Below are 23,642 nucleotides of genomic sequence, written 5' to 3' on the forward strand. Positions count from 1 at the left end.
GCTGACTCATTTTTTTTTTCTTTTTTTTTTTTTTAACCTGTCCTGTCTGGCAGCTTGAGCAAGCAAAATTATTGTCTGCATGCTCTGCTGTGCCAAGAGGAGCTGTATTGTATGCTCCTCTTGTTGTTATTATTTATTTATGAATTTTTCTTTCTTTCATTTTTTTCCTTTATTTAGCTGACTCATTTCTTTTAATATGAATTCATTTGGTGACCTATTCTTTGAATGATTTATATCATCTTGTTGCTTTCGTGTTTGAAAAATTTAAGTTATGGGTGTGCTGTTTTGCATTGAGTTTGAAAAACTGTGACAATGCAAATGATTCATGAGAGGAAGTTCATGACAGCTGCTGTCCAGAAACCAGGAGAGATGATCTGACAGACACATGAACATGTTGCACCTGCGATGTTGTACGATGTTCTTGATGTGGTTATTTGTCATGAGTGTCTTTCACTCCTCTTTAGGGGAGAATAGTTGCCTCCGTGCATACTCTCCTGGGGATATCATCATTGGAGGACTTTTCCCTATTCACTTAAAAACCAACAGGACCAACACTCCTGGGCCTCTTTCCTGTAGTGAGTAAGTACAGCCTCAGTTCATCAGCTCATGGGTATCATATAAATTATTCATGAATTTAATCTGTTTTCCATCCATTTTTGCAGCTATGATTTACAAATATTCCTGCGAAGTCAAGTGATGATCTACGCCATCAGAGAAATAAACCTACCCAACATCTCCATGGGATATGACATCTATGACACTTGTGGAGATGTCAGCCTCGCCATGAGAGCAACTCATGAGCTGCTGAAGACCCAGTCAGACCCACAAAGCTGTTTACTGCCAGCAGAACCACAAACCAAGGTGGTGATTGGGGAAAGGTACTCAGAGGTATCAGTAGCTGTTGCACGAATTGCTGCTCTGTCATCAGTTGCCCAGGTTTGTTTTCTCTTTGTTTGATACTGTCCTACAACTTCAGTTAGAAACACCAAAAGCTAAAGACATTTATAACAATCAATAGAAATATAATCTTTAGATTTCGTATCTGTTGAAAAGAACTATTTTATTATATATTTATATCTGTTTTACAGATTAGTTATGCATCGACCAGTGAGTTGCTCAGCAGGAAGTTCAAGTTCCCCACTTTTCTGCGAACAGTGCCTAGCGATGAATATCAGACTAAGGGTATTGTTGAGCTGGTGAAGACATTTCATTGGCAAACAGTGTTCATTGTGGGAAGTGATGATGAATACGGGAAGTACGGCAGTGACGGCCTTGTGAACACCTTCAGTGAAACAAACATCTGCATTGAAGCTGTTCACATCTTGTCTGCTGATTTTATGAAAAACAATTCCCAGACCCAAAGGAAGCTGAATGAACTACTGGGAGACATCAAAAACTCCTCCGCTGAGGCCATCATCCTCTTCACGAAGGACTCCAATGTTGAAATCATCCTGGGAGCAGCTATTAAAGACAAAGTCAACAGAACTTGGATTGCAAGTGATTCATGGTCCAATTCTCCAACAATCTCTGCAATGCCAGGAATTGAGCATATTGGACAAGTTTTCGGGTTCATCTTCAAACAGAAGGAAGTGCCTGGCTTTAAAGACTACGTCATGTCGATGTTTAATGGACCTGAAAATAATATTCTCAACTATCACCTGACACAGCATCCACTTTGTTCAAATCAGCCTGAAGAGAAAAGAGTAAATGATTCTTTAACAACAAACAATCAACTGGGATCCAAGCAGTGTCTGGACCCAAGTGTATTGGCTACTTACATTGATCAGGATGAATCTTATGGTGTCTATTTAGCTGTTCAAGTCATTGCTGAGGGTCTCAGACGGTTGCTGAAGTGTGACGGCCATCAATGTGAACGTAGCTCCAACTTCACAGCCTCAGAGGTACAGTAAAGATATCTTACTGATGTTGTTTGTCTTTAACAAATCATTTTATAGATTTGCCTTTTAAAAGGGTTATATAAGAAATTTGCCAAATTATTGAGAGGCAAATAAGTGGTGGTATCTGTAAGAAATAAGGATGAACAAATTCAAACAGACTGCCAGTTGCTGGGGAGAAGAAACCTCTTTAAAAACAAATAAATAAATAACCCAAATTCTAATAGACTTGTTGCCTCCTGGGACCCCCTTCTCCCACTGTCACTACCACCTACACAAAACCAGGAAGGGAAATGTATGAGCATGCCTCTGTATACAAACAAATTAAATATATTTTTGAAACAACAACCATAAATGTGTTGTCATAAATGTGTTGTCATATTTAATGTTTTAAATGGTAAATGGACTAGTTCTTATATAGTGCTTTTCTACTCAGTCTGAGCACTCAAAGCGCTTACACAGCACGTTTACATTTACCTATGCACTCCCATTCATACAAGCACTTCCATGTTTGCTAAGCTAAGTGTAGCACCGGTGTCACACCGCTAACTGCGCCACTGGACCAGTTCTAGGCTCTAAGGAGTGGGGAGCAAGAATAACACCACCAGAGACCGCTGCTTTAAGTGGAACAGGCCGGCAATTTACTGAATGCAAAAACACACACATAAAATCCAATACATAAAACAAAAATTACCCTGCAGGTTCTTAATAAGGAGGCAAATATAATTGAAAAGGAAAAAAAAATAAAGAGTATGTCACTCTTTCTTTTTGCTCTTTAGTTTACCTAGCTTATTTTGATAAGACTAATTTGAGTTAGTTAAACCAGTCTTTTTTTCCTAGGTTGCATCTATTTTAAGATTCCTATTTTTCTTCCTGAGTTAACTCAATCTCCTTTCTTTTAGAGGTAAGAAAAATACCTTCAAACACAATTAAATCAAAGTGGACCACAACTATTCAAATCACATTCAGACACATAAACATATGAAAATCAAAGTATGGCACTTTAAATTCAAGTTCAAGTCAAAATGTAAATTCAGGTACTCAGTTCAGTGAAAAGCTTCAGTTTGACTCAGTCCAAAAAGGACAATAATTCAATCAGTTCTCAGTTCTGGTCAGTTCAGTTCGAACTAGTCCCTGATATTCCTACCGCTCCGGCAGCGAATTACCACACGCAGGAGAATCCCTCCCTAATGCGATGGAGAAGATGAACTGAAGGTCTAGGTCTGGCTCGCCATCTTGAATCCCGTCTGTGAATGTGCACGTCGCACACGGCAAACCAATCCTCGCTCCGACCGAGCTTCCAACCAAGCAAAAAACCTGACCTGTGTAACAGGTCACAAACACAATAAAACTCTTTTTAAATCCTCAAATTATACAAATAAACTCTTCTTCATAAACCCAATATATTAATCAGGTAACAGTTTATGACAGAGCATTTCTTTGTAACGGCTACATTTTTTTAGCATTAGCCCTCCGCCAAAAGAAAAAGTACGACACGGTGAAAATGCAGGAAAATAAACATAAAACTCACCAAACCCGATGTAGCTTAGTTCTCATAAAATCCCTGTCAGTTCCCGACCAGGTAGATTATGTTTTTTTCACCATAATATTAACTTTTTCCTGTTAATTAATCACCGCTCTTCTCTCCGACTCCTCCTCTGCTCTCTCCCTCCGGTCTGTGTACTGCAGCGTCACTCAGGTGCTGCGTCTGTAACGCTAGTTCCTTAAAGGGGCAGTGACGTTATTTTCTGTCTGCAGACTTTTAATCAACTGTTTATTCTTTTTTATGTCAGATTTTAACATGGGTTACATCCTCCCCTCTTTACCTAATGCACGTCCCTGTGCATTTTGAATTTATACTGTCATAACTCTAGGAGTTTTTGGAAAGCTAGGTTCTTCAAGAGAATCTGTAAACACATCACTCAAGGTTTGAAATAAAGACTGAACTATTGTAACCAACGGGTTTCCTAGCTCAGGATAAGTCAGTCTTTTAGTCGGTTTTCTGTCTCTGACAGGTCTTCCCGAACAGTCACTTTCATTTTGGTTGTCCGTTTGACCCAGATCGCTTGTGTTTTCTTTGCTCTCCTGAGCAGGTTGAGTAGAAGGATGGACATTATCCAGGTCTTTCTCAGGTAGGCTTCCAATTTCCTGTTCAGCGATTGAGTTTCTCTCTTCAGGATCAGGTAGGTCTTTCTCTTCAGTATCAGGTAAGCCTAAATCATAAGTTTCTACTGGAGGATCTTCAGGGAAAGCTTTGGCTACGTCTGAAGGATCTTGCTCAACAGCAGTCAAGTCAGGTTCTGGTTCATTCCTTTCAGGTAAGTATTCCGTAGATTCTGAAGTCAGGTTGAAACCTAGTGTTTCCACTCTTAGGTTTCTGTGATAGTGATATCCCTCAGAATCAGATTGGGATTCATCCCCATCAGCCCCATTTGATGTGTCATTTTTAGAATGTTGTCGAGTTCTTGGTCGCCTTACTGCTTTTGGTGGGTTAGTTTCGCTTTCGACCGGGGTCGCAGGAAGGAAACCACATGGCAGCAGGAGGTCACGATGAAGAGTTCTTTGTGGACCATCTCTTGTCTCAGGTTTCACAACATACACTGGGATGTCTCTGGACTGTCTCAGGACAACATACACATCGGACTCCCACCTGTCAGCTAACTTGTGCTTGCCTCTGAGACGGACATTTCGAACCAAGACTCTGTCGCCTTCTTTCAAGGTGGAGTCAACAACATGCTTGTCAAACCTTGCTTTGTTGCGATTGGCTGTCTTTTTAGCATTCTCAGTTGCTACTCTGTAACTGTCTTCAAGTTGAGATTTCAGGTTGCGGACATATTGCGAGTGAGAGCCTGGCTGATTGACTGGTAGGCCAAAGGCTAGGTCAACTGGCAGTCTCGGCTGACGCCCGAACATTAACTCGTAGGGGGTAAAGCCGGTTGTCTCGTTCTTAGTACAATTATAAGCGTGTACTAACGGCCTGACATACTCACGCCAGTGACTCTTCTTCTGGTTTTCAAGGGTGCCCAACATGTTGAGCAGGGTCCTGTTGAAGCGTTCTACAGGGTTCCCTCTCGGATGGTAAGGCGTGGTTCTTATCTTTTGAGTGCCAATGAGCTCACACAGTTCTTTTATTGTTTGAGACTCAAAGTCAGGACCTTGGTCACTGTGGAGTCTTTCAGGAATGCCATAATGAACGAAAAAGTGGTCCCACAAGGTCTTGGCCACTGTCCTGGCTTTCTGATTTGGGGTGGGGACTGCCACTGCATATTTCGTAAAATGGTCGGTAATGACCAAAATGTCTTTTGTGTTACTTGAGTCCGGCTCCACACTGAGAAAATCCATGCACACGAGTTCAAGTGGTCTTGTAGCCACGATGTTGATGAGTGGTGCCGCTTTCTCGGGCATGGTCTTACGTCGTATGCAACGGTTGCAGGTTCTGACTTTATTTTCCACCTCAGTTGACATTTTGGGCCAATAGAATCGCTTCCGGACAAGATCTAGCATGCGCTCTGTGCCCATATGGCCCATGTCGTCGTGGAGGCTCTCGAGGACTACGGAACTCAGGGCTTCAGGGAGTACAAGCTGGTAGTGAGTCTGAGCACCCTCTTGTCGCCTGCGATACAAAACACCATTTGAGACCTCCAGTTTGTTCCACTCCCTCAATAAGAGACCAAGCTCAGGAAGTTCTTTCCTCAAGGAGGGTGGAGGTTTCTCTCCTGACTCCACTTGCCTGATGACTTCACCAATGCAGGGATCAGCATTTTGTTTGTCTCTTAGTTCAGCTGGTGCTAATGGTGGAATGACAGGTAAGCCACCAAGCTGATCCTCCTCTTCAAAGCTTTGAGGGAGAGCCTTTGGGTGGTGGGCAAGTGACACAACCAAGGTGGTGCTGGGTGATGTTTCCCCAGGGTGATTGTTGATTACTTCATGGACCAAATGCTTCTCACAGATGGCTTTGATGGTGCTTTCATTCAGGTGTGCATAATCAGCTTCTGACAAGTGTCTTTTTGTGAATTGTTGTATTCTCTCCAACTCTTTTTGTGATGATGTGTCATCAGGTACTCTGCCGTGAGGACGTCTGGACAGTCCGTCCGCGTCCTGGTTCTGCTTACCGGCTCTGTACTGTAGCTGGAAATCGAACGTCGACAGAGCGGCCAACCATCTGTAGCTTGTGGCGTCGAGCTTAGCTGAGGTAAGAATGTATGTTAATGGATTGCTATCTGTGACAGCAAGGAATGTGTTTCCGTACAGGTAATCCTGGAATTTCTCTGTTACTGCCCACTTAAGGGCAAGAAATTCTAATTTGTGAGCGGGATACCTGGACTCACACCTCGACAGACCTCGGCTCGCATAAGCAATGACGCGCTTCTGTCCCTGTTGCTCCTGGTAGAGAGCAGCACCGAGGCCCGACATGCTTGCATCTGTATGTAAAATGTAGGAGAGCTTAGGGTCAGCAAACCCGAGAATGGGTGCGGTTGTCAGCTTTTCGATTATAGTGTCGAACGCTGTTTGGCAAGCAGGTGTCCATCTGTTACCAAAGACGTCCTTTGGATTGAAATACTTCTCAGGGTTCACTGTGGTTTTAGCGTGCTTTCTTAGTGGTGGATAGCCAGCAGTGAGCTCGTTAAGCGGCTTCACGATCTTAGAATAGTCTTTAATGAACCGGCGGTAGTAACCGCAGAAACCCAGGAAGATTCTTAGCTCCTTCAAGTTGTTTGGTTTTGGCCAGGTTTTTAGTGCTGCTAATTTGTCAGGATCGGTCTCAATGCCCTTTTGAGACACAATGTGCCCGAGGTACTTTACAGAAGTTTGGTAGAACTTGCATTTCCCTGGTGACAGTTTCAAGCCAAACTCTTTCAATCGGTTGAGCACGTGCATCAACCTCTCCTCGTGCTCCTCCAATGTAGAGGAGAAGACGATGAGGTCATCCAGAAAAACTAGGACTTGCTTCAAGTTCAACTCTCCCATACAACGCTCCATGAGTCTCTGGAACGTGCTAGGGGCGTTGGTTATCCCCTGAGGCATTCTGTTGAACTCGAAGAATCCTAGAGGGCAGACGAATGCGGTTTTGTGTTTGTCTGCCTCCTCCATCTCTATTTGATAGAAGCCCGATTTGAGATCGAGCACCGAGAACCACCTGGACCCGGTCAATGCTGAGAAGGACTCTTCCAGATTGGGTAAGGCATATGAATCCTTTACCGTTTGTGCATTCAATTTTCTGTAATCTATGCAGAGTCTAACATTGCCATTCCTTTTCCTGACGACTACGATCGGCGAGGAGAAAGGTGACTCTGATTCATGGATGACTTCTGCATCGAGGAGTTGCTGGAGATGGGTACGCACAGCTTCTATGTCCTGCGGATGTATAGGCCTTGGCCTGTGTTTGAATGGTGTCTCGTCACCGAGAGTTATATGGTGTTTGATTTTGCAGGGCGGCCAAAGTCAAGCTCGTGCATTGCAAACACCTCTGGCATGGAATTCAACTTCTCTTTTATCCTCTCCTTCCACTCATTGGGTACAGGAGAATCAGTAAAGTCAAAGTCGAGATTTGGTTTTTTGTCAGATTTTGTAGGAGAGTCTGAGTCAGGGGTCTTGACAGGTTGAACACTCTTGACAGCGTGTATCTCTGCTATCACAGCTTTTGGGGGCAGAGTGACGTCATGCTGTGACTCGTTTCTGAGTATGACCGGTATGCAGCGTGATGGCTTTGGTGGTAGACTTACCAGGCTGTCTGTCACCAGGATGCCACCAGGTAGGGACGATGACTTTGGTGACTCCACCATCACCCACTTTCCAACACCAGATGTTGTGCAGCTCACTGATCCTTGAAGGACCTTAGTCTGTCCAGCTGAAATGGTCTCGAGGTCCCTACTATGAAGCCTCACCACTCCCAGGCTGGAATCAACAGACTGTTTTTTCCGGATTTCAAGGGTCTTTAAGACGACTTTGTAGCCATAAGGAAGAGACTCAAAGTTCTGAGGTGCGATCTCTGCATACTTTTCATAGAGAACATCCAAAGTATTTGTGCCTATAAGCACTGATGACAATGTGGAGCGCATGTCAGGTACAACCAAGACCAGCGTAGGTACCTCGATGTCGACTCCAAGCAAGCTCTTTGGGAATCTGATGGTGGCCTCAACATAGCCAAGGTAAGGGACGCTTTGACCGTTGGCTCCTTCCACTTCAAGCAAGTCGTTCAAGGAATTGAGAGGCAAGTGAGACAGGTTCTCTAGATAGAAAGAGTTGGGGATCGTTGTTACTTGGGATCCTGAATCCAACAAGCAACTACAGTCTTTGTCAGCTATGGTCACTTGTGCGGTGCACTTGGCTCCAATCAGACCTTTTGGCAAAGTCACTGACTGTCTTTGTGTGTGAGAGTACACATGGGCTCTGTAAAACTCCTTTCTGGGACACTTTGCCTGTGCTCCAGTCCCCGTTTGTCCCACAACCGGAACTGGGTCTAGTTTAAAGGATCAGGCTTTGAAGTGCCATGTTGACTGTCCCATGCTAACTGCTTTTCTTTTAGCTGCTTCCTCTTCTCAGCCACAAGAGATGGGTTCGGCTCACTTTCACACTGAGGCTTAATGTGCCCATCCTCTCCACATCTAAAGCAATACCAAGGCCTTGGTCTATTGCTTGTGCTGTCGTTTGCACCTCGGCTGTGGGGCTGCAGCCTTTGAGATGTGTGAGTGATAGCTGGGGAATGTGTGTTAGCTGTTGGGGGAGCTAGTGGTCTGGTAGCTGATTTAGCTTTTCTACTGTCTTTCTGTGTGATACGTGTGAGCTGAGACTGTAGATCAGCTATTTGTTTCTTTAAGTCTTGGATTTCAGACCTGTGATCAGGAGCTGGCTGAGATGAGCTGCAGTCTTCTTCACCCTGCACATAAACACCTTGATAATGAGAAGACACTCTTGGCTTTGAAACATTGAAGTGCTGTTTCATGCGTGAAGCTTTGGAAGAACGTTTATCTTCTGCTGTGCGGAGTAACAGGAGAAGTTCAGCAAAGGTAGGTGGATCCTGCTTCTTCTGTTCTAGCTGGAGTTCAGCTATCAAGATGTTATCCCAGCAGCCCCTGACAAACTGCTTAAGAAGATGCCGGTCAAGGTCGCTTGCAGTTACACCTCCCCTTCTGAGGGTGGTGCTCAGCATCACCTGCAGCCGTTGTAGATAAGCTGAGGGTTTCTCACCATTATCCTGCATTGTGTTAAGATACTTTGCAAAGAGGTCGTCTCCATCTTCGACTGTGCTGAAAGCAGAGTCTAAGATCTCTAAGTACACACTAAGAGGAGACTCAGGTGTCAGGTGCTTCACAATATCAATGGCGGGTGATAAGAGACTTTCAAGAAGCTTTCGTGACTTGTAAATATCAGACTGTGTTGTGTCTTTAAGAAGAAGTTCCACATTCGAACGCCATGTCTCATAATCCACTTCACTGTCGGGATGTGGGACACGCCCAGAGAAGGGTCTGAGTCTCAAGGAAGTGTGCACCTGCAGAGCAGAGTCTTCATTTCTCACTATGTGCTCAACAACTACTTTTTGTATGTCAGGTGGATTGACGTCAGAAAGTTTCAGAGCAGGCAGTGTCTTTTCCTTAGATGATGTCGACGGTGGGGACCAATGATGTTGAACATGCTGCTGTGGGGTCATACTGGGCAGGGAGCTTACCTGCGCAGCATTTTCAGGAGCATGTTGCTCTGGGGTATCAGGTGAGTGATCTAGATCGACAGTCTCACTGATGAGGGAGAGCTCCTCTCTGAGGACAGCTGCAAAGTCTTTACCAGTCTGTTTTGCAATGTCCTTTAACTCTGAAAGGTAAGTCTGTGTAGCTGTCTTGCTAGCTACAGGTGTGTAAACATTAGCTAGGGCTCTGATGTGGTAGGTGATGTCAGTCTTAGTCTTACTGTTAAGCCTGTATGGCAATGAAGGTAAGAGAGATTGCACAGCTGTACCATACACATACTCTACGATAACCTGTTTGGCTGAATCTGGTTCAGTGAGATCCACTGGGATTACTCTTTGAATGGAACCATATTGTTTCAGGAAGTCACTTAGTTCGTCATCAGTTTCTGTATCGGTCATGCCGCTAACTATGACTGAGTTAGGGATTTTTACACTACTGGTTTGAACGACATCCATTTTTTCTTTTTTTTTTTCTGATAACAATATTATACGGTCTCTGGTTTCTAGTTTAAATGCTTTAAGCCACTCCTGGCTGGCTCGCCACGTTTGTAGCACCGGTGTCACACCGCTAACTGCGCCACTGGACCAGTTCTAGGCTCTAAGGAGTGGGGAGCAAGAATAACACCACCAGAGACCGCTGCTTTAAGTGGAACAGGCCGGCAATTTACTGAATGCAAAAACACACACATAAAATCCAATACATAAAACAAAAATTACCCTGCAGGTTCTTAATAAGGAGGCAAATATAATTGAAAAGGAAAAAAAAATAAAGAGTATGTCACTCTTTCTTTTTGCTCTTTAGTTTACCTAGCTTATTTTGATAAGACTAATTTGAGTTAGTTAAACCAGTCTTTTTTTCCTAGGTTGCATCTATTTTAAGATTCCTATTTTTCTTCCTGAGTTAACTCAATCTCCTTTCTTTTAGAGGTAAGAAAAATACCTTCAAACACAATTAAATCAAAGTGGACCACAACTATTCAAATCACATTCAGACACATAAACATATGAAAATCAAAGTATGGCACTTTAAATTCAAGTTCAAGTCAAAATGTAAATTCAGGTACTCAGTTCAGTGAAAAGCTTCAGTTTGACTCAGTCCAAAAAGGACAATAATTCAATCAGTTCTCAGTTCTGGTCAGTTCAGTTCGAACTAGTCCCTGATATTCCTACCGCTCCGGCAGCGAATTACCACACGCAGGAGAATCCCTCCCTAATGCGATGGAGAAGATGAATTGAAGGTCTAGGTCTGGCTCGCCATCTTGAATCCCGTCTGTGAATGTGCACGTCGCACACGGCAAACCAATCCTCGCTCCGACCGAGCTTCCAACCAAGCAAAAAACCTGACCTGTGTAACAGGTCACAAACACAATAAAACTCTTTTTAAATCCTCAAATTATACAAATAAACTCTTCTTCATAAACCCAATATATTAATCAGGTAACAGTTTATGACAGAGCATTTCTTTGTAACGGCTACATTTTTTTAGCATTAGCCCTCCGCCAAAAGAAAAAGTACGACACGGTGAAAATGCAGGAAAATAAACATAAAACTCACCAAACCCGATGTAGCTTAGTTCTCATAAAATCCCTGTCAGTTCCCGACCAGGTAGATTATGTTTTTTTCACCATAATATTAACTTTTTCTTGTTAATTAATCACCGCTCTTCTCTCCGACTCCTCCTCTGCTCTCTCCCTCCGGTCTGTGTACTGCAGCGTCACTCAGGTGCTGCGTCTGTAACGCTAGTTCCTTAAAGGGGCAGTGACGTTATTTTCTGTCTGCAGACTTTTAATCAACTGTTTATTCTTTTTTATGTCAGATTTTAACATGGGTTACATAAGTGTTTTAATTATCTAACATTCACACACATTCAACTGTCGGAGAGCAACTTGGGGTTAAGTATCTTGCCCAAGGATACATTGGCATGTAGCCTGGAGTAGCCAGGAATTGAACTGCTGACCTTCCGATCAGTAGGTGACCTGCTCTATCTACTGAGCTACAGCCACGCCAGCTACAGCCACCCCGATGGTTTAAAAATCACTGGGGAAGTTATCTTCTAAGTGCCGAAAAGTTACCAGTATTTTTGTTATTGTCTCCTATAAGTCCGTCATATGTCACTACTAATAGTAAAACAAGAAACTGCTTCAGATATGTTTTATTTAAAAAATGTCTTGTTGATTTATGATGTTTTGTCTCCACAGCTTCTCTCGGAAATCCAGAAAGTCAATTTTACCACACATCTATTCTTCAATAGTGATGGGGACCCCAGTTTGGGTTATGATATCATATACTGGAACATGTCTAATTTTAAACAGGGTGCAACACTAGAAACTATTGGCGAATACTGTCCAGATGGAAAAATCAGCGTACCATTATATCTTTTCAAAAACCTGATAAATTACACGGTGAGATGACAATTTTAACATTAATTTATTTCCCAAAATAATTTATGAATCTCATGTACTGATGCTGCTGTTCACTTCAAAGGTCTCTGTTTACAACTGCTTAAAAACATGTGATCCAGGACAAGAGCTAGAAATGGAAAGGAAGTGCTGTGGTGTTTGCGTTCCATGCATGATTGGAGAGTTTTCCCCTGAAAACGGCAAGTCTTACAAATCTAAATTATGTTTGGTTTAATAATTGTTGTCTGTATTATATACTCACATCACTGGCAAGTTATCGTATTAATTTGCATATACACAATATTATTATTCTCACAGTAATGCAACCCAACTGAATACTTTCTTACCATTCAGAGTAAGAATAAGGGAGAGTTGGGAGGGACTGTTTTGCACAATGTTTAAATGAGTATACATTCACAATGACATAGTATATCTAAAGAATTTAGATATGATGAAGTGTAGCCAGTTTTTTAAAATCATTTAAAAAATCCTGAAGACTAATTTCCTCACAAAACTAAGTGATGTTAATTTAACTGAGGCGACTTTACCAACATATTTATTTTCATGTTCAGTGTTTAAGGAGAATAAATCAATATAATATACAAAAGTAAATGAGCTCTACACAATTTTAAGTTAAATGCACTTCATACGACACATTTAGGACATTTTTAATAAGTAATGTTAAAAAAATGCCCTTTTGAATGGCAGAGATCGCTTTTTGATTTATTTCTGTGCCCCATTCACAAAACAGTTGTGTGATTTTATTAACATTTGAGCAACGACCCTTTACAAATACACAGGAATCATTAACCACTACAGGAATCTCAGTCATGGTGGCCTGCTAACAGATAAATCTTCACATTGTTCTTTGCCACATAAACCAGTCCAAACACGACATACAGTAACTGAAATAATGAACACAGTACTACTACCAAAAGGATTCGAAGGTAAACATTTGTACTCTGTACTTAGTAAAATCAAGTACAAATTATAAAGATTATTTTATTTTGATCTTTATCACAACTCAAGACATCCTCTTCAGACTCTTTATCTTTACTATAAATTTGACTGTGAACAGTATTTTTATAAGGGTCAGAAACCTACTATGTACAGTAAATAGGATCTATGTATAAATAACCCTACATATCCCTCTGATTGATAAATCTCTTGCTTTTATATAATGCATTTAAATAATGTACATAATAGAAGTGCAAATTATAATTATATTTACAGTATATTGAATGTGATGTCCACATTTAATTACTGTTGCCTGTTTTGTGTCCATAAGTATCTCATGCCAGGTTTGCAAATATTCTCTGATGTTACTCTCACACTTCTGCTCTGTAATCAGATATTGTGGTTTGGCACTTCCCTGTTTAAAATCAAATGTTCTATATTTAGCAGTTTGTGTTTTGAATAAGAAAATATTCTCATGCTTTTAAAAGTAGTTTTTGTGTCTCTTCAGGTACAGCATGTAAGCCCTGCGGTGAAAGGCAATATTCGTCTGAAAAGAGGGATACGTGTTTGAATAAAGAGGATAAATTTCTCCTCTGGTTAGATCCCTTCTCAATCAGTCTGAGCATTCTGGCAGTCATCGGGATCGTTGCTACCGTTGTGTTTGCTGTTGTGTTTGCAGTCTATATTCGAACTCCCATTGTGAAGACAGCTGGTGGTTATGTGTGTTTCCTGGAGCTTCTAGCCCTGCTGACTGGCTTCTGCCTTACATTTATTTTCCCAGGCAAACCTACTAAGAACTTAAACTGTGCAGGTGTCCCTCTCTTTGGTATAGTCTTTAACGTCTGCATCTCTTGCATTCTGGCAAACTTGCTTCAGATCTTGTTGGGCTTCAACTTTGACCTGCCAGTAGGGTCCTGGGCAAAGAAGTTAAATCAACCACTGGTGTTGGTGACCATTGTTTCTGGGATCCAGGTGGCTGTGTCTGTGTCATGGCTGATTTTCAACCCACCAGTTCCTCAAGAGGTGCCAGAGGACAAGACCATCCTGCACCAGTGTGAGATGAAGTCCCTTGAGTACTTTTTAGCCATGTTAGGCTACAATGGTTTCTTGGGGATTTTTTGTTTTGTGTTTGCATTCAAAGGTAGACATCTGCCAGATCTGTATAAAAATGCTTCTTTAATCGCCATCAGTATACTACTGTTTATGGTCATCTGGATCATCTTCCTCCCGCTTTATCTCACATTGAAGGGCTTGTACAAACCAGCAATAGAAGGTGCGGCCATCCTCACTTCCTGCTTCAGCATTCTCTTTAGTCACTTGGCCCCCAAGTGTTACATTATGTTGTTTAGGAAAGAGCTTAATCATGAGAGTGCTATTGCTGAGTACATCAGGAAGCATTATGAGCAACAGTGATCTGCTGTTGTGATTCTTCCCTGGGAGTTTAACATGTGGTTTTTCCATAATCTGTATGTAAGATGGTCATAGTCACCATGAAGTCACCCACTGGTTGGTCCTGAACTCAAGCTGAGTATTGTCGATGTCACCATTTTAGCTTTTTCAATGCAGACGCCGTAAGCAAGGGAAGGCTTTGTGTGTTCATCTCGCCCTGTCCCTAGCATCCAGCTGTGCCACACTAACCCTCTTCATGTCCTCCTTCACTACATCCATGAATCTTCTCCGTGGGCTTCCTCTTTTCCTGTTGCATGGCAGCTTCATATTAAACGCTCTTTGTCCAATATATCCCCTATCCCTCCTCTGCACATATCCAAACCATCCCAAATTTGCCTCTCTAACTTTGTCTCCAAGCTGCTCAACCTGAGCTGTCCCTCTGGTGTACTCATTTCTAATCCTGACAACTATAAATTAAGTGGCACAAGCAGATTTTATGTAATTATCTGTTTATTTAGGTTAGGGTTTTTCAAGTCTTGAACATTAAACTTTGTCTTGTTTTTCTTGTACCATGTTTGCTGTTTATGTCCAAGCAGTGCTCTTACCTGGAAAGAAATGTTTTGGGGGAAATTTTAAATGGCTGTAAACTGTAAATGAAGAAAAATAACTTGAACTTTGTTATGAAAAATATATAATTTATGATGTCCAGCAGGAGCATGTTGATGTAACTTCGGGTTAGGTAACTTTCATCATAGCTGGTAAAATGGATTAACCTGGGTGGAAACATTGATGATTTTTTTTTTGGTAGCATTAAGTAATGGGGAGGTGTTTTATTGCTGTGTATTATTTGACTTCTCTTTTAGTTTATTTTAGTTTTGTTTTTTCCAAATGTCAAGGTGGAACCTTGATTTTAAGAGAGGGAGAGTGCCACCTCTCTATCATGGAGGCCGTTCATACCTACTTTGGAAAGGCGGAGTGTGAGCTGAGGAACCTCACCTGGGCCTTTCAGGCTGTATAAGCTACTCCAGCTGAACTGCTCAGTGCTCTCTCTTCTGTTCTGTCTGGTGTCATCCCTCTTTGTGGTTTGTGTTTTGGTGGTTTATGTTTAATAAATTCTGTTTTATTTAAGTACACCTCTTGTGTGGACCATGTCTTTGTCACATACTCGAAGCCAGTTTGGTGACATACTATTTGCATCCCTGAGCTCTTTGTTTAAAGAAATGTATTACAAAATTCCCTCTGTTTAAAATGAATTTAGAATCTTCTAAATTAACTGAAGCTATTAACAGAGTCTCAAGAAAGAAATGCTTCAACTTTATGTCCAAAACACATGTGTATTGTGTTGAAGTGACATTAGCATCCATCTGGTAGACACTAACATTAGCTGTAGCATACACTGATGGCAGATCTCTTGTTGATCACTTCACAGTTTCCTCTTGTCCACAGTGAAAAATCCCAAACTACAGACACTGAATGGGGGTGGGGGGGTTATACCCAGAATAAAATGGACTCCAGCTCCTCACCTTGTGTGTTGAGGTGAGCCTGACTATATTTAACAGGTATCTTTCAACCTCACGCAGTAGCTCAAGGTCCTTCCTCACCAGAGAGGTTACACTCCATGTCCCTAAAGGCAGTCTGGGCAGCCAGGGATGCGACCAACCTTGACACCTACCTTCAAATGCTGCCTGATCCATGAACACTGAACACCTACGGCTCCTCCTTGTCTGGGTGGTGGGCCCACAGGTGGATGGACCCTTTTGGCTTGTTCAGCTGGCACCCTGCAGTGGTTCCAATGGGCTAAGGACTGGCCACTAGGCATTTGACGACAAGCCCCTCCTCCAGGCCTCGCTCCAAGGTGGGGTCATAATATCCCTGCTCTGGTTGAGGTTGCTTGCTTGGTTCTGTCTTCATTGGGGTCATCTGAGTTGTACTTAGTCTAGCCCCTCACACAGGACTGATTGACATTGTGGGGAAAAAAAAACAAATATTCGTGATTGTAAGCTGTTATAATTAACCTGACTATGGTAATACTAATGCTATTATATAATGCTAGATTTAAAATGTTACTAGAATTTCCAGTTAAATAAACAGGTACCAATATCGACCTAGGGCAAAAATGCTTGCTAACTACTAGCCAAGCGGCAGTAAAAGCTGTTAAGGTGCAACGCAAACTGAAAATGGAGAAGGTTCTCTTTCAAAGTAAAAGTTGTGTCTCAGGACTGCAGCCAACATGTTTCAAAGGGTGCAACTTTTACTTGAAAGGCAGATGGTCTCCATTTCTTTTTACAGTCCTTCACTTTTCACTCAAACTCAAACTGCAGCAATATACTGGCAACTAGAGCAATCACAAGGAAGTTTTTGCCAACCAGTTGGGGAATACACGTTTTTCCTTAATGACAGGTGGTTGCCAGGAGGTCACTGACCAGTCTGTAGACTATAGCAATCATTTCCCCTGCAACTGCAACCTCTAGCAACCACTTACAACTGGTTGCCAGATGGTCGCAGATTGGTGTCTAAGCTGGTGTGACTGGGGCCTCATTTACTTGATCGTATAGTGTCACACATCCAAAATGGTGGACAAGTTAATGTTATTGGTCATTTGTCTGTAATATTCTTTTTTTCCTCTTTTTCTCTTCAGCCACTAGAGTGTGCTCTTTGGACATCTGTGAATTGGTTTGGTCCACACAACCTTTACAATGAAGTTTAAGTTTTGTTTTGTTTTGTTGGCTGGTTGGTTGGTTGGTTTTTACAAAAGACAGTATCTCCATCTGGTGATTCAGTTATTTAAAAAGTGCAAAACTTCAAAGGTTCTTACACAAAAGTGTTAAGAATCTGCAGTTCTGTCTCTTTCATATCCATTTTAAATCTATGGTTAAACACTGCTTATTAAAAAGATGAACAGAGTGTTCCACGTGTTTGTTGGCTGTGTGTATCATATATGCTATTTTGATGGGCGGAATATATTTATGTATACAGTATTTCATATGAAACATATTCAAATTTCAAACACAAGATTAGTTTGCAGAAAAAATAAATATTAAAATAGGAGCCAGTTAACTCATACTCCAGTGGCCTCTTTGTGAGTTAGCACTGTTTGGCAGGATCCTGAAGGGTTAAAGCGGGCTTCAGCAGTCTGAAACAGCATTCTGGCACCTTCAGTTAATAAATAATTCAGTCTGATGGGCATTAATACAAAATACTGTCAACCAAGTTCATTTTTTATATGCTGCAGTCTGTTGGTCCTTCTAGCTAATAAGTCACCACACGGTCCCACTGCAGACATGATATAATTGTTAATAAATGATATAAAAATAGTAGCAGTAAATACGAATATCAAAGTGATAAAAGACTTTAAAAAAAAAAAAAATCAGACATTGAATCTGTACATGATTTGTGGCTATAATAAGTTATCTGGTTCATATTGTCAAATGTCTTTGACACCAAATTAAAGGATAATTTCAGGGCAGAGTATTCAGAGGTTATATATCTTTGCTAGGTGAGGTCCTGGGTAGCAGCTGGGACAGAAGTGGCACTGAAATATTTGTGAATCTAAATTTATGGGATGGTGATGGAAGTATGTAACTTGTAGGGAAAATCTTATTTGTTGGCAAAATCATCAAATTTTTAAATGATTTTTTTTTAACAGATTTGAGTGGATATGAGTGTACATGCTGCTTTTTACCATTGAAATTAATTTAGATAATGCTTGACAATCACTGCCCAAATAAGCAACCAGATACATTTCACTGTGGCTGCTGAGTAACAGAACTTGCTCCTCGAATAAATCATCAGGCTAACGTAGCCCAGTTAAAAAAAATGGGAAACTGTAATAAATAAGCTGTTCATAATAAATATGCAGTATTTGGTTAAAAACAGTTAAAACATATTTTGTTGTGTTACGTTCATGGCTAAAATGTTAAGAATGTTAAAAACCATTTGTTTTAATTATTGTATATTTCTTTTGGCTTTAAAAAACTGTATTTCTTTGGAAGAACTGTTTTTTCCGAGTGGAAGTGCACGAGACACAGGTGGAATGGCGGAGAGAGCACGAGAGGAGACGAGAGGAGCTACCGCAGAGAAGTGGATTCCGGAGATCGGAGTGGAGATTGGAGGCAAAAGTTTATGGTTACAGACATTTTGGATTGTCGGTTAGACAAGTCAGAGACTGGGCCATCGTGAAAATAGCAAATGTCGACCTGAAGTTTGCTGTGTGGAAATTTGCTGCTGGTTGGTGAAGTGAGTAGCTAATGACTGAGCGACCGGACTGTAAGCGGCTAGTAGCTAACCCAGCTTCAAGATAGCTGCCCTGTCTGGACATTTTGTTGGCCTGGAAAAGAGATAGCATCCAAGCAACAATTAGAGTGGCCCGGGGACGCCCGTCTTTCCTCTAGTGGAGGTGAAGTCCATCTTATTCTGCAGTGATTCCTGAGAGCTTCTGTTCTGTTCTGGAGTTGAGGCCTGCTGGCTAGCTTCTTCCTGCGGGACACGTGTCTTTCAAAAAGGTACCACCATTTTATTTTGTTGCTCCATAAAAATTATGAACAGAATCAGTGACAAAGGGCAGCCCTGACGGAGTCCAACACCCACAGGAAACGAATCCGACTTATTACCGGCTATACGGACCAAGCTCTCACTGCGGTTGTACAGAGATTGAATGGCCCGCAACAACTGGCCAGACACCCCATACTCCCGCAGGACCTCCCAAAGGATACCCCGAGGGACACAGTTGAATGCCTTCTCCAAGTCCACAAAGCACATGTAGACTGGTTGGGCAAACTCCCACGCACACTTGAATATCCTTGAGAGGATAAAGAGCTGGTCCAGCGTTCTGCGACCAGGATGAAAACTGCATTGTTTCTCCTGAATCCGAGGTTCGACTAACGGATGGACCCTCCTTTCCAGCACCCTGGCATAGACCTTACCGGGGAGGCTGAGGAGTGTGATCCCCGAAGTTGGAGCACACCCTCCGGTCTCCCTTCTTAAAGATGGGGACCACCACCTCGGTCTGCCAATCCAATGGCACTGCCCCAGATCTCCACGCAATGTTGCAGAGGCATGTCAACCAAGACAGCCCTGCAACATCCAGAGCCTTCAGGAACTCAGGGCGAATCTCATCCACCCCAGGAGCCCTGCCATGAAGGAGTTGTTTAACCCCTTAACTGGCAGCAAAAAAATCACCTGACAAAAACTACATAACGCCTTCTGGTTATTATTGGCTCTGAACAACCCATTTCATAGCCTATTAATCGGCTGCGTCTGGTCCGCGGGCCGAATGAAGTGCATTTTATATGGCAGGCTAGACCCGCCCATTTTGACTGACACCTCATTCGGCCAATCATGTTAAGAAATGGGTTTCCCAGAGCCAATAATACTCAGAGGGCGTCACGTAGCTTTGTCAGGTGATTTGGTGCAGCCAGTTACATGATTGGCCGAATGACGTGTCAATAAAAATGGGAGGGTCTAGCCTGCCATATAAAAGGGACTACAAACGGCCCGTCACCAGGCCCTTGCCAGTTAAGGGGCTACCTGCCTCAGTGACCTCACCCCCAGTGATGTTCAAGTCATCTCCCTCGTCCCCAGACTCTGCTTCTACTACAGAAGGCGTGTCAGTGGGATTCAGGAGGTCCTCGAAGTATTTCTTCCACCGTCCAACTATAGCCTCAGTTGAAGTCAGCAGCACCCCACCCACACTATAAACCGTGTGAGTGGAGCACTGCTTTCCCCTCCTGAGTCGCCTGACGGTTTGCCAGAATTGCTTCAATGTCGTCCGAAAGTCTTTTTCCATAGCCTCACCGAACTCCTCCCACACCCGAGTTTTTGCTTTGGCTCCACTCTTTGTCTGGACCCTCACCCAGGACCAGTTTGCCATGGGAGACCCTACCAGGGGGACAAGCCCCCGGGCAACATAGCTCCTGGGATCACTGGGACACAAACAAACCCCTCCACTACGATAAGGTGGCGATTCACAGAGGAGGCCTGCAACATTTATTTTCTTTTATATTCTTTTGCCTGCATAGTTGCAAATGATAAGGATGATTTGAAATTTAAGTTGAATAACAGAAGGGACTTTAATTTTGTATTTCTCTTTTATTTTCATTGAACTATTAGTAAATTGACCCTTTCAATTTCAAATACTGTTGTGTTTATTGTGTTTATAGTAAAGATCATTCTCTTTAAGGTTTCAAGGTGGTAGTAGTAAATGTACATGCTCTGTTGCTAATCCTATTGTGTTTTAATGTATGTTAGTTTTCCGGGGGTAATTTGAGTTGAATAATCTTGAATTGTTAACAGTTACAGTAGATAGAGAAAAGAACCTACATCGTTATTTACATATATGGTAGACGGGCTACACTAAATTTAACCTGAAGACATTTTTTTAGTAACGCTTGCCAAATTCCACCTTTATTCTAGATATTTATACTGGTGAGGTGTTGGCCACAAAATCCACACAGAGTAACAAACCTTAAATCAGCACAGGTCACCTGACCACAGCCTGTCCACAAGAAAACAAGAACCTCAGATTCCTGCTACACCAGAACTTGGGATTTTCCCACCTGCCAAATCCCACTTTAAGCCCTGGGGGCATCTGTGGGTGTGGTTCCCTCACCTGTCCCTTCAAAGGGTTTAGGAGAACCTACAGTCTACTCTTAGATACTGTGAAAATATAAGACTGATATTTTCCCGTTCCTGATATTCCTGATATTTTATAGTGTACAGATTGTGTACAGATTTTGAACCTCACTTCCGTTTCAACTTTTTGTTGTAATTACCAAATGTGACCACTCGGGGGCGGCAAATACTCATGATTAGATTTAAGACAAGTCATTTTAAGGACGATCACACTCAGACTCTGAGGGGTGAAAATCAAACATTCTCTATGGCTGCAAAGTCATATATGTTTATATTTATATTACACTTCATCTGATGTCTGTTAGCTGCAAAAAAAAAAAAATATATATATATATATATATATATATATATTGCAGTTGTGTGGGTTCATTGCACCTTTTACAGTATAGCCCACAGAAGGCCAGCCTGTCATTTGCTTTGACAGATCTTGAGATGATTTTGCACACTTTATTTGGGAATGAAGTCATTTAACTGGCATGTTTTCATTTATTAATTGAATATAAATGGTAAAAATGCAGAATTCGCTGGGCAAAATGCCTGATAATTAAAATGGCTTACTGTGCAGTTAAGTGTACAAACACACTGTGCTGTAGTTTTGGTGAGTGAAGTTCTAGTATTTTTTTGGGCTTTTACTTAGCACTAATTAGAAGGTATCTGTGTCTGTGCATTACACCCATACAGTTTATGGATGCAGCTTGTTAACCAGCTCGTTCCCAAAAAACTAAGATGATGGCAAACTAAACCAAAATGTGGAGTCCAAAACCAATGTGTGAAGTCACAATGGGTGTGTGTATCTTTTATATAGAGTCAGTGGTTCCTCTTGTGTTGACCGGGAAGATTGTTTGCAGCTTAAAGTTTTAAGAAATAAACTGATAGATTTGTAATTACTTTGTTTTGCTTTGAAGCCCTCAGCTGTCTGCTGGCTCTCTAAACTGGCACTCAGTCACCAAACTTTGAGATCTCCTGCAGAAGCAATTTAACATCAGCATCATACTGCAAAATATGTCGTTGTAACACAATAGGCTGCTTTCTCATCAGATGACATGAGAGGCTGCCTCTGTTTGCATTGCTCAAATATATTCTTTAAAGGCAGAAACAATTAAATTCCACTGTGAATGATTTTAAGCATACTGTCTTGACAGAACATTTAAATACATATTTATATTTATGACGCTCTTGAATTAATATAATTTTCCCCCTTTTGTTTTGTAGCTTTGCATCTGACAATTAATCCCAGTCAAATTAGTGTTGAAAACCTATTTTGGTTTAATTTGTGAATGGAATAATATTAATAGTCCGAATTGCATTTCTTTCCAAAGGTCAGACAGTGTGAAGAATAAAGGACAAAAATCGAAGTTGAAAATTATTTTTTTTTATTATCATTCTTTTAAATTAACAAACACTGCTATACATATTGCTGTTTTTTATTAATTTTGAATCATTTTAAACAGTTAAAGCATTTGGAAAAGAATATTAAAACAGGGGACAAACAGTAGATGACATGTACAGCAGAAGATCTACAGTCAATGGCTTTCCTATGTGTGTCGAGGGGCTCCAGAATATTTCAACATACAGACATGGTGATGTTTTTGGTTATCATTCCACCTCCTTATGCAGGATAACAACCAGCCACAATAAATCCACCATTACCGGACCTTGTCAAACAAGTAGCAGCAGCTTGTATTGAATTGCAAAGTCTGTTTTCTGCAACCAGCGCAACAAAACTCTCCCAACCATATCCCTTATTCTTCTAATAGCAAAAGGGTTCGAGATGGCACCCTTCTTTTACCCCTGACATTATAGTCATTAGGAATGTCTGAAGTAAACAAACAGGAAAAAAAAAAAAACAGTAAAAAGTCTCAGATGTTGCTGTTGTGTCCTTCTCAGTGCATTAAACCCTCACCCCTTTAAGATACACACATGTAAAAATAAAGACAAAGAAGTGTCATAGGTATCCACTCTTTCATGTCAGGCCAGCTGTAGAGAGAGTCTTCGAATCCCTTCCTTATTCTTGTAAAAGTGAACCACATCTGGCCCTCGTTTTAAGCCACTACGTTTCTGAGTACCTCGATGTTGTGTTCATGCACCCATAAATCAGCACATCTGAGTTGAATTTAAACATCATTTCTTTACTAAAAGTGACAGATTTACAAACACAGTATAAACAGGGTTGACATCATTGGCAGCTGGCGACAGTCTAGACCACAGTGGCTTTTTCAAATTTAAGCAAAATCCCTCCGTTTCAGACAAAGACGGATGAATTACAGGATTGCATGTGTCATAAAAACCTTTTTTGGCTTTTTTTTTTGAAACCTGACCAGAGTTGGAAAAAGGTAAGAGCTTTGTTTAGAGGATGTACGGAACAAAGAAGCCGAGGAGGGTTTTGTTCAAACTCTTTGAGAAAACACAAACCTCTCTTGAGCGACACAGTGAGGTGATGGAGTTCAGTGAAGTACCACCTCTGCAACACTTTGGCTAGACCAATCAGCAGCCAGCAGTCCTGCAACGCGCTTCACAACGGGGTTCTACTACACATGAGAGATATCCCTGACATCAATGTAAATCACATACACTTTGTCAAAAACAGGTTGTAAAGTTCAGGTACAGAATCACTGAGGAAAAGCACACCAATACTACTGTAAAGTCAAGCCACTATGGCAAAATAGAAAGTATAGAGTAGGAACTAGTCAT

The 23,642-nt window shown here is 41.7% G+C and overlaps 1 protein-coding gene across 1 annotated transcript; it reads left to right on the plus strand.

Moving 5' to 3' along the window:
• The first annotated feature begins 415 nt into the window (after nucleotides 1-415).
• On the plus strand, nucleotides 416-14,345 carry LOC115773112 (G-protein coupled receptor family C group 6 member A-like). Its single transcript, XM_030719625.1, has 6 exons — nucleotides 416-579; nucleotides 663-936; nucleotides 1,089-1,901; nucleotides 11,775-11,978; nucleotides 12,061-12,175; nucleotides 13,441-14,345. The coding sequence occupies exons 1-6, from the start codon at nucleotides 416-418 to the stop codon at nucleotides 14,343-14,345; spliced, it is 2,475 nt and encodes an 824-aa protein (XP_030575485.1).
• The last annotated feature ends 9,297 nt before the right edge of the window (nucleotides 14,346-23,642 follow it).

Source organism: Archocentrus centrarchus, chromosome 22 (assembly GCF_007364275.1).
Source record: "Archocentrus centrarchus isolate MPI-CPG fArcCen1 chromosome 22, fArcCen1, whole genome shotgun sequence".
NCBI classification, from domain to species: domain Eukaryota; kingdom Metazoa; phylum Chordata; class Actinopteri; order Cichliformes; family Cichlidae; genus Archocentrus; species Archocentrus centrarchus.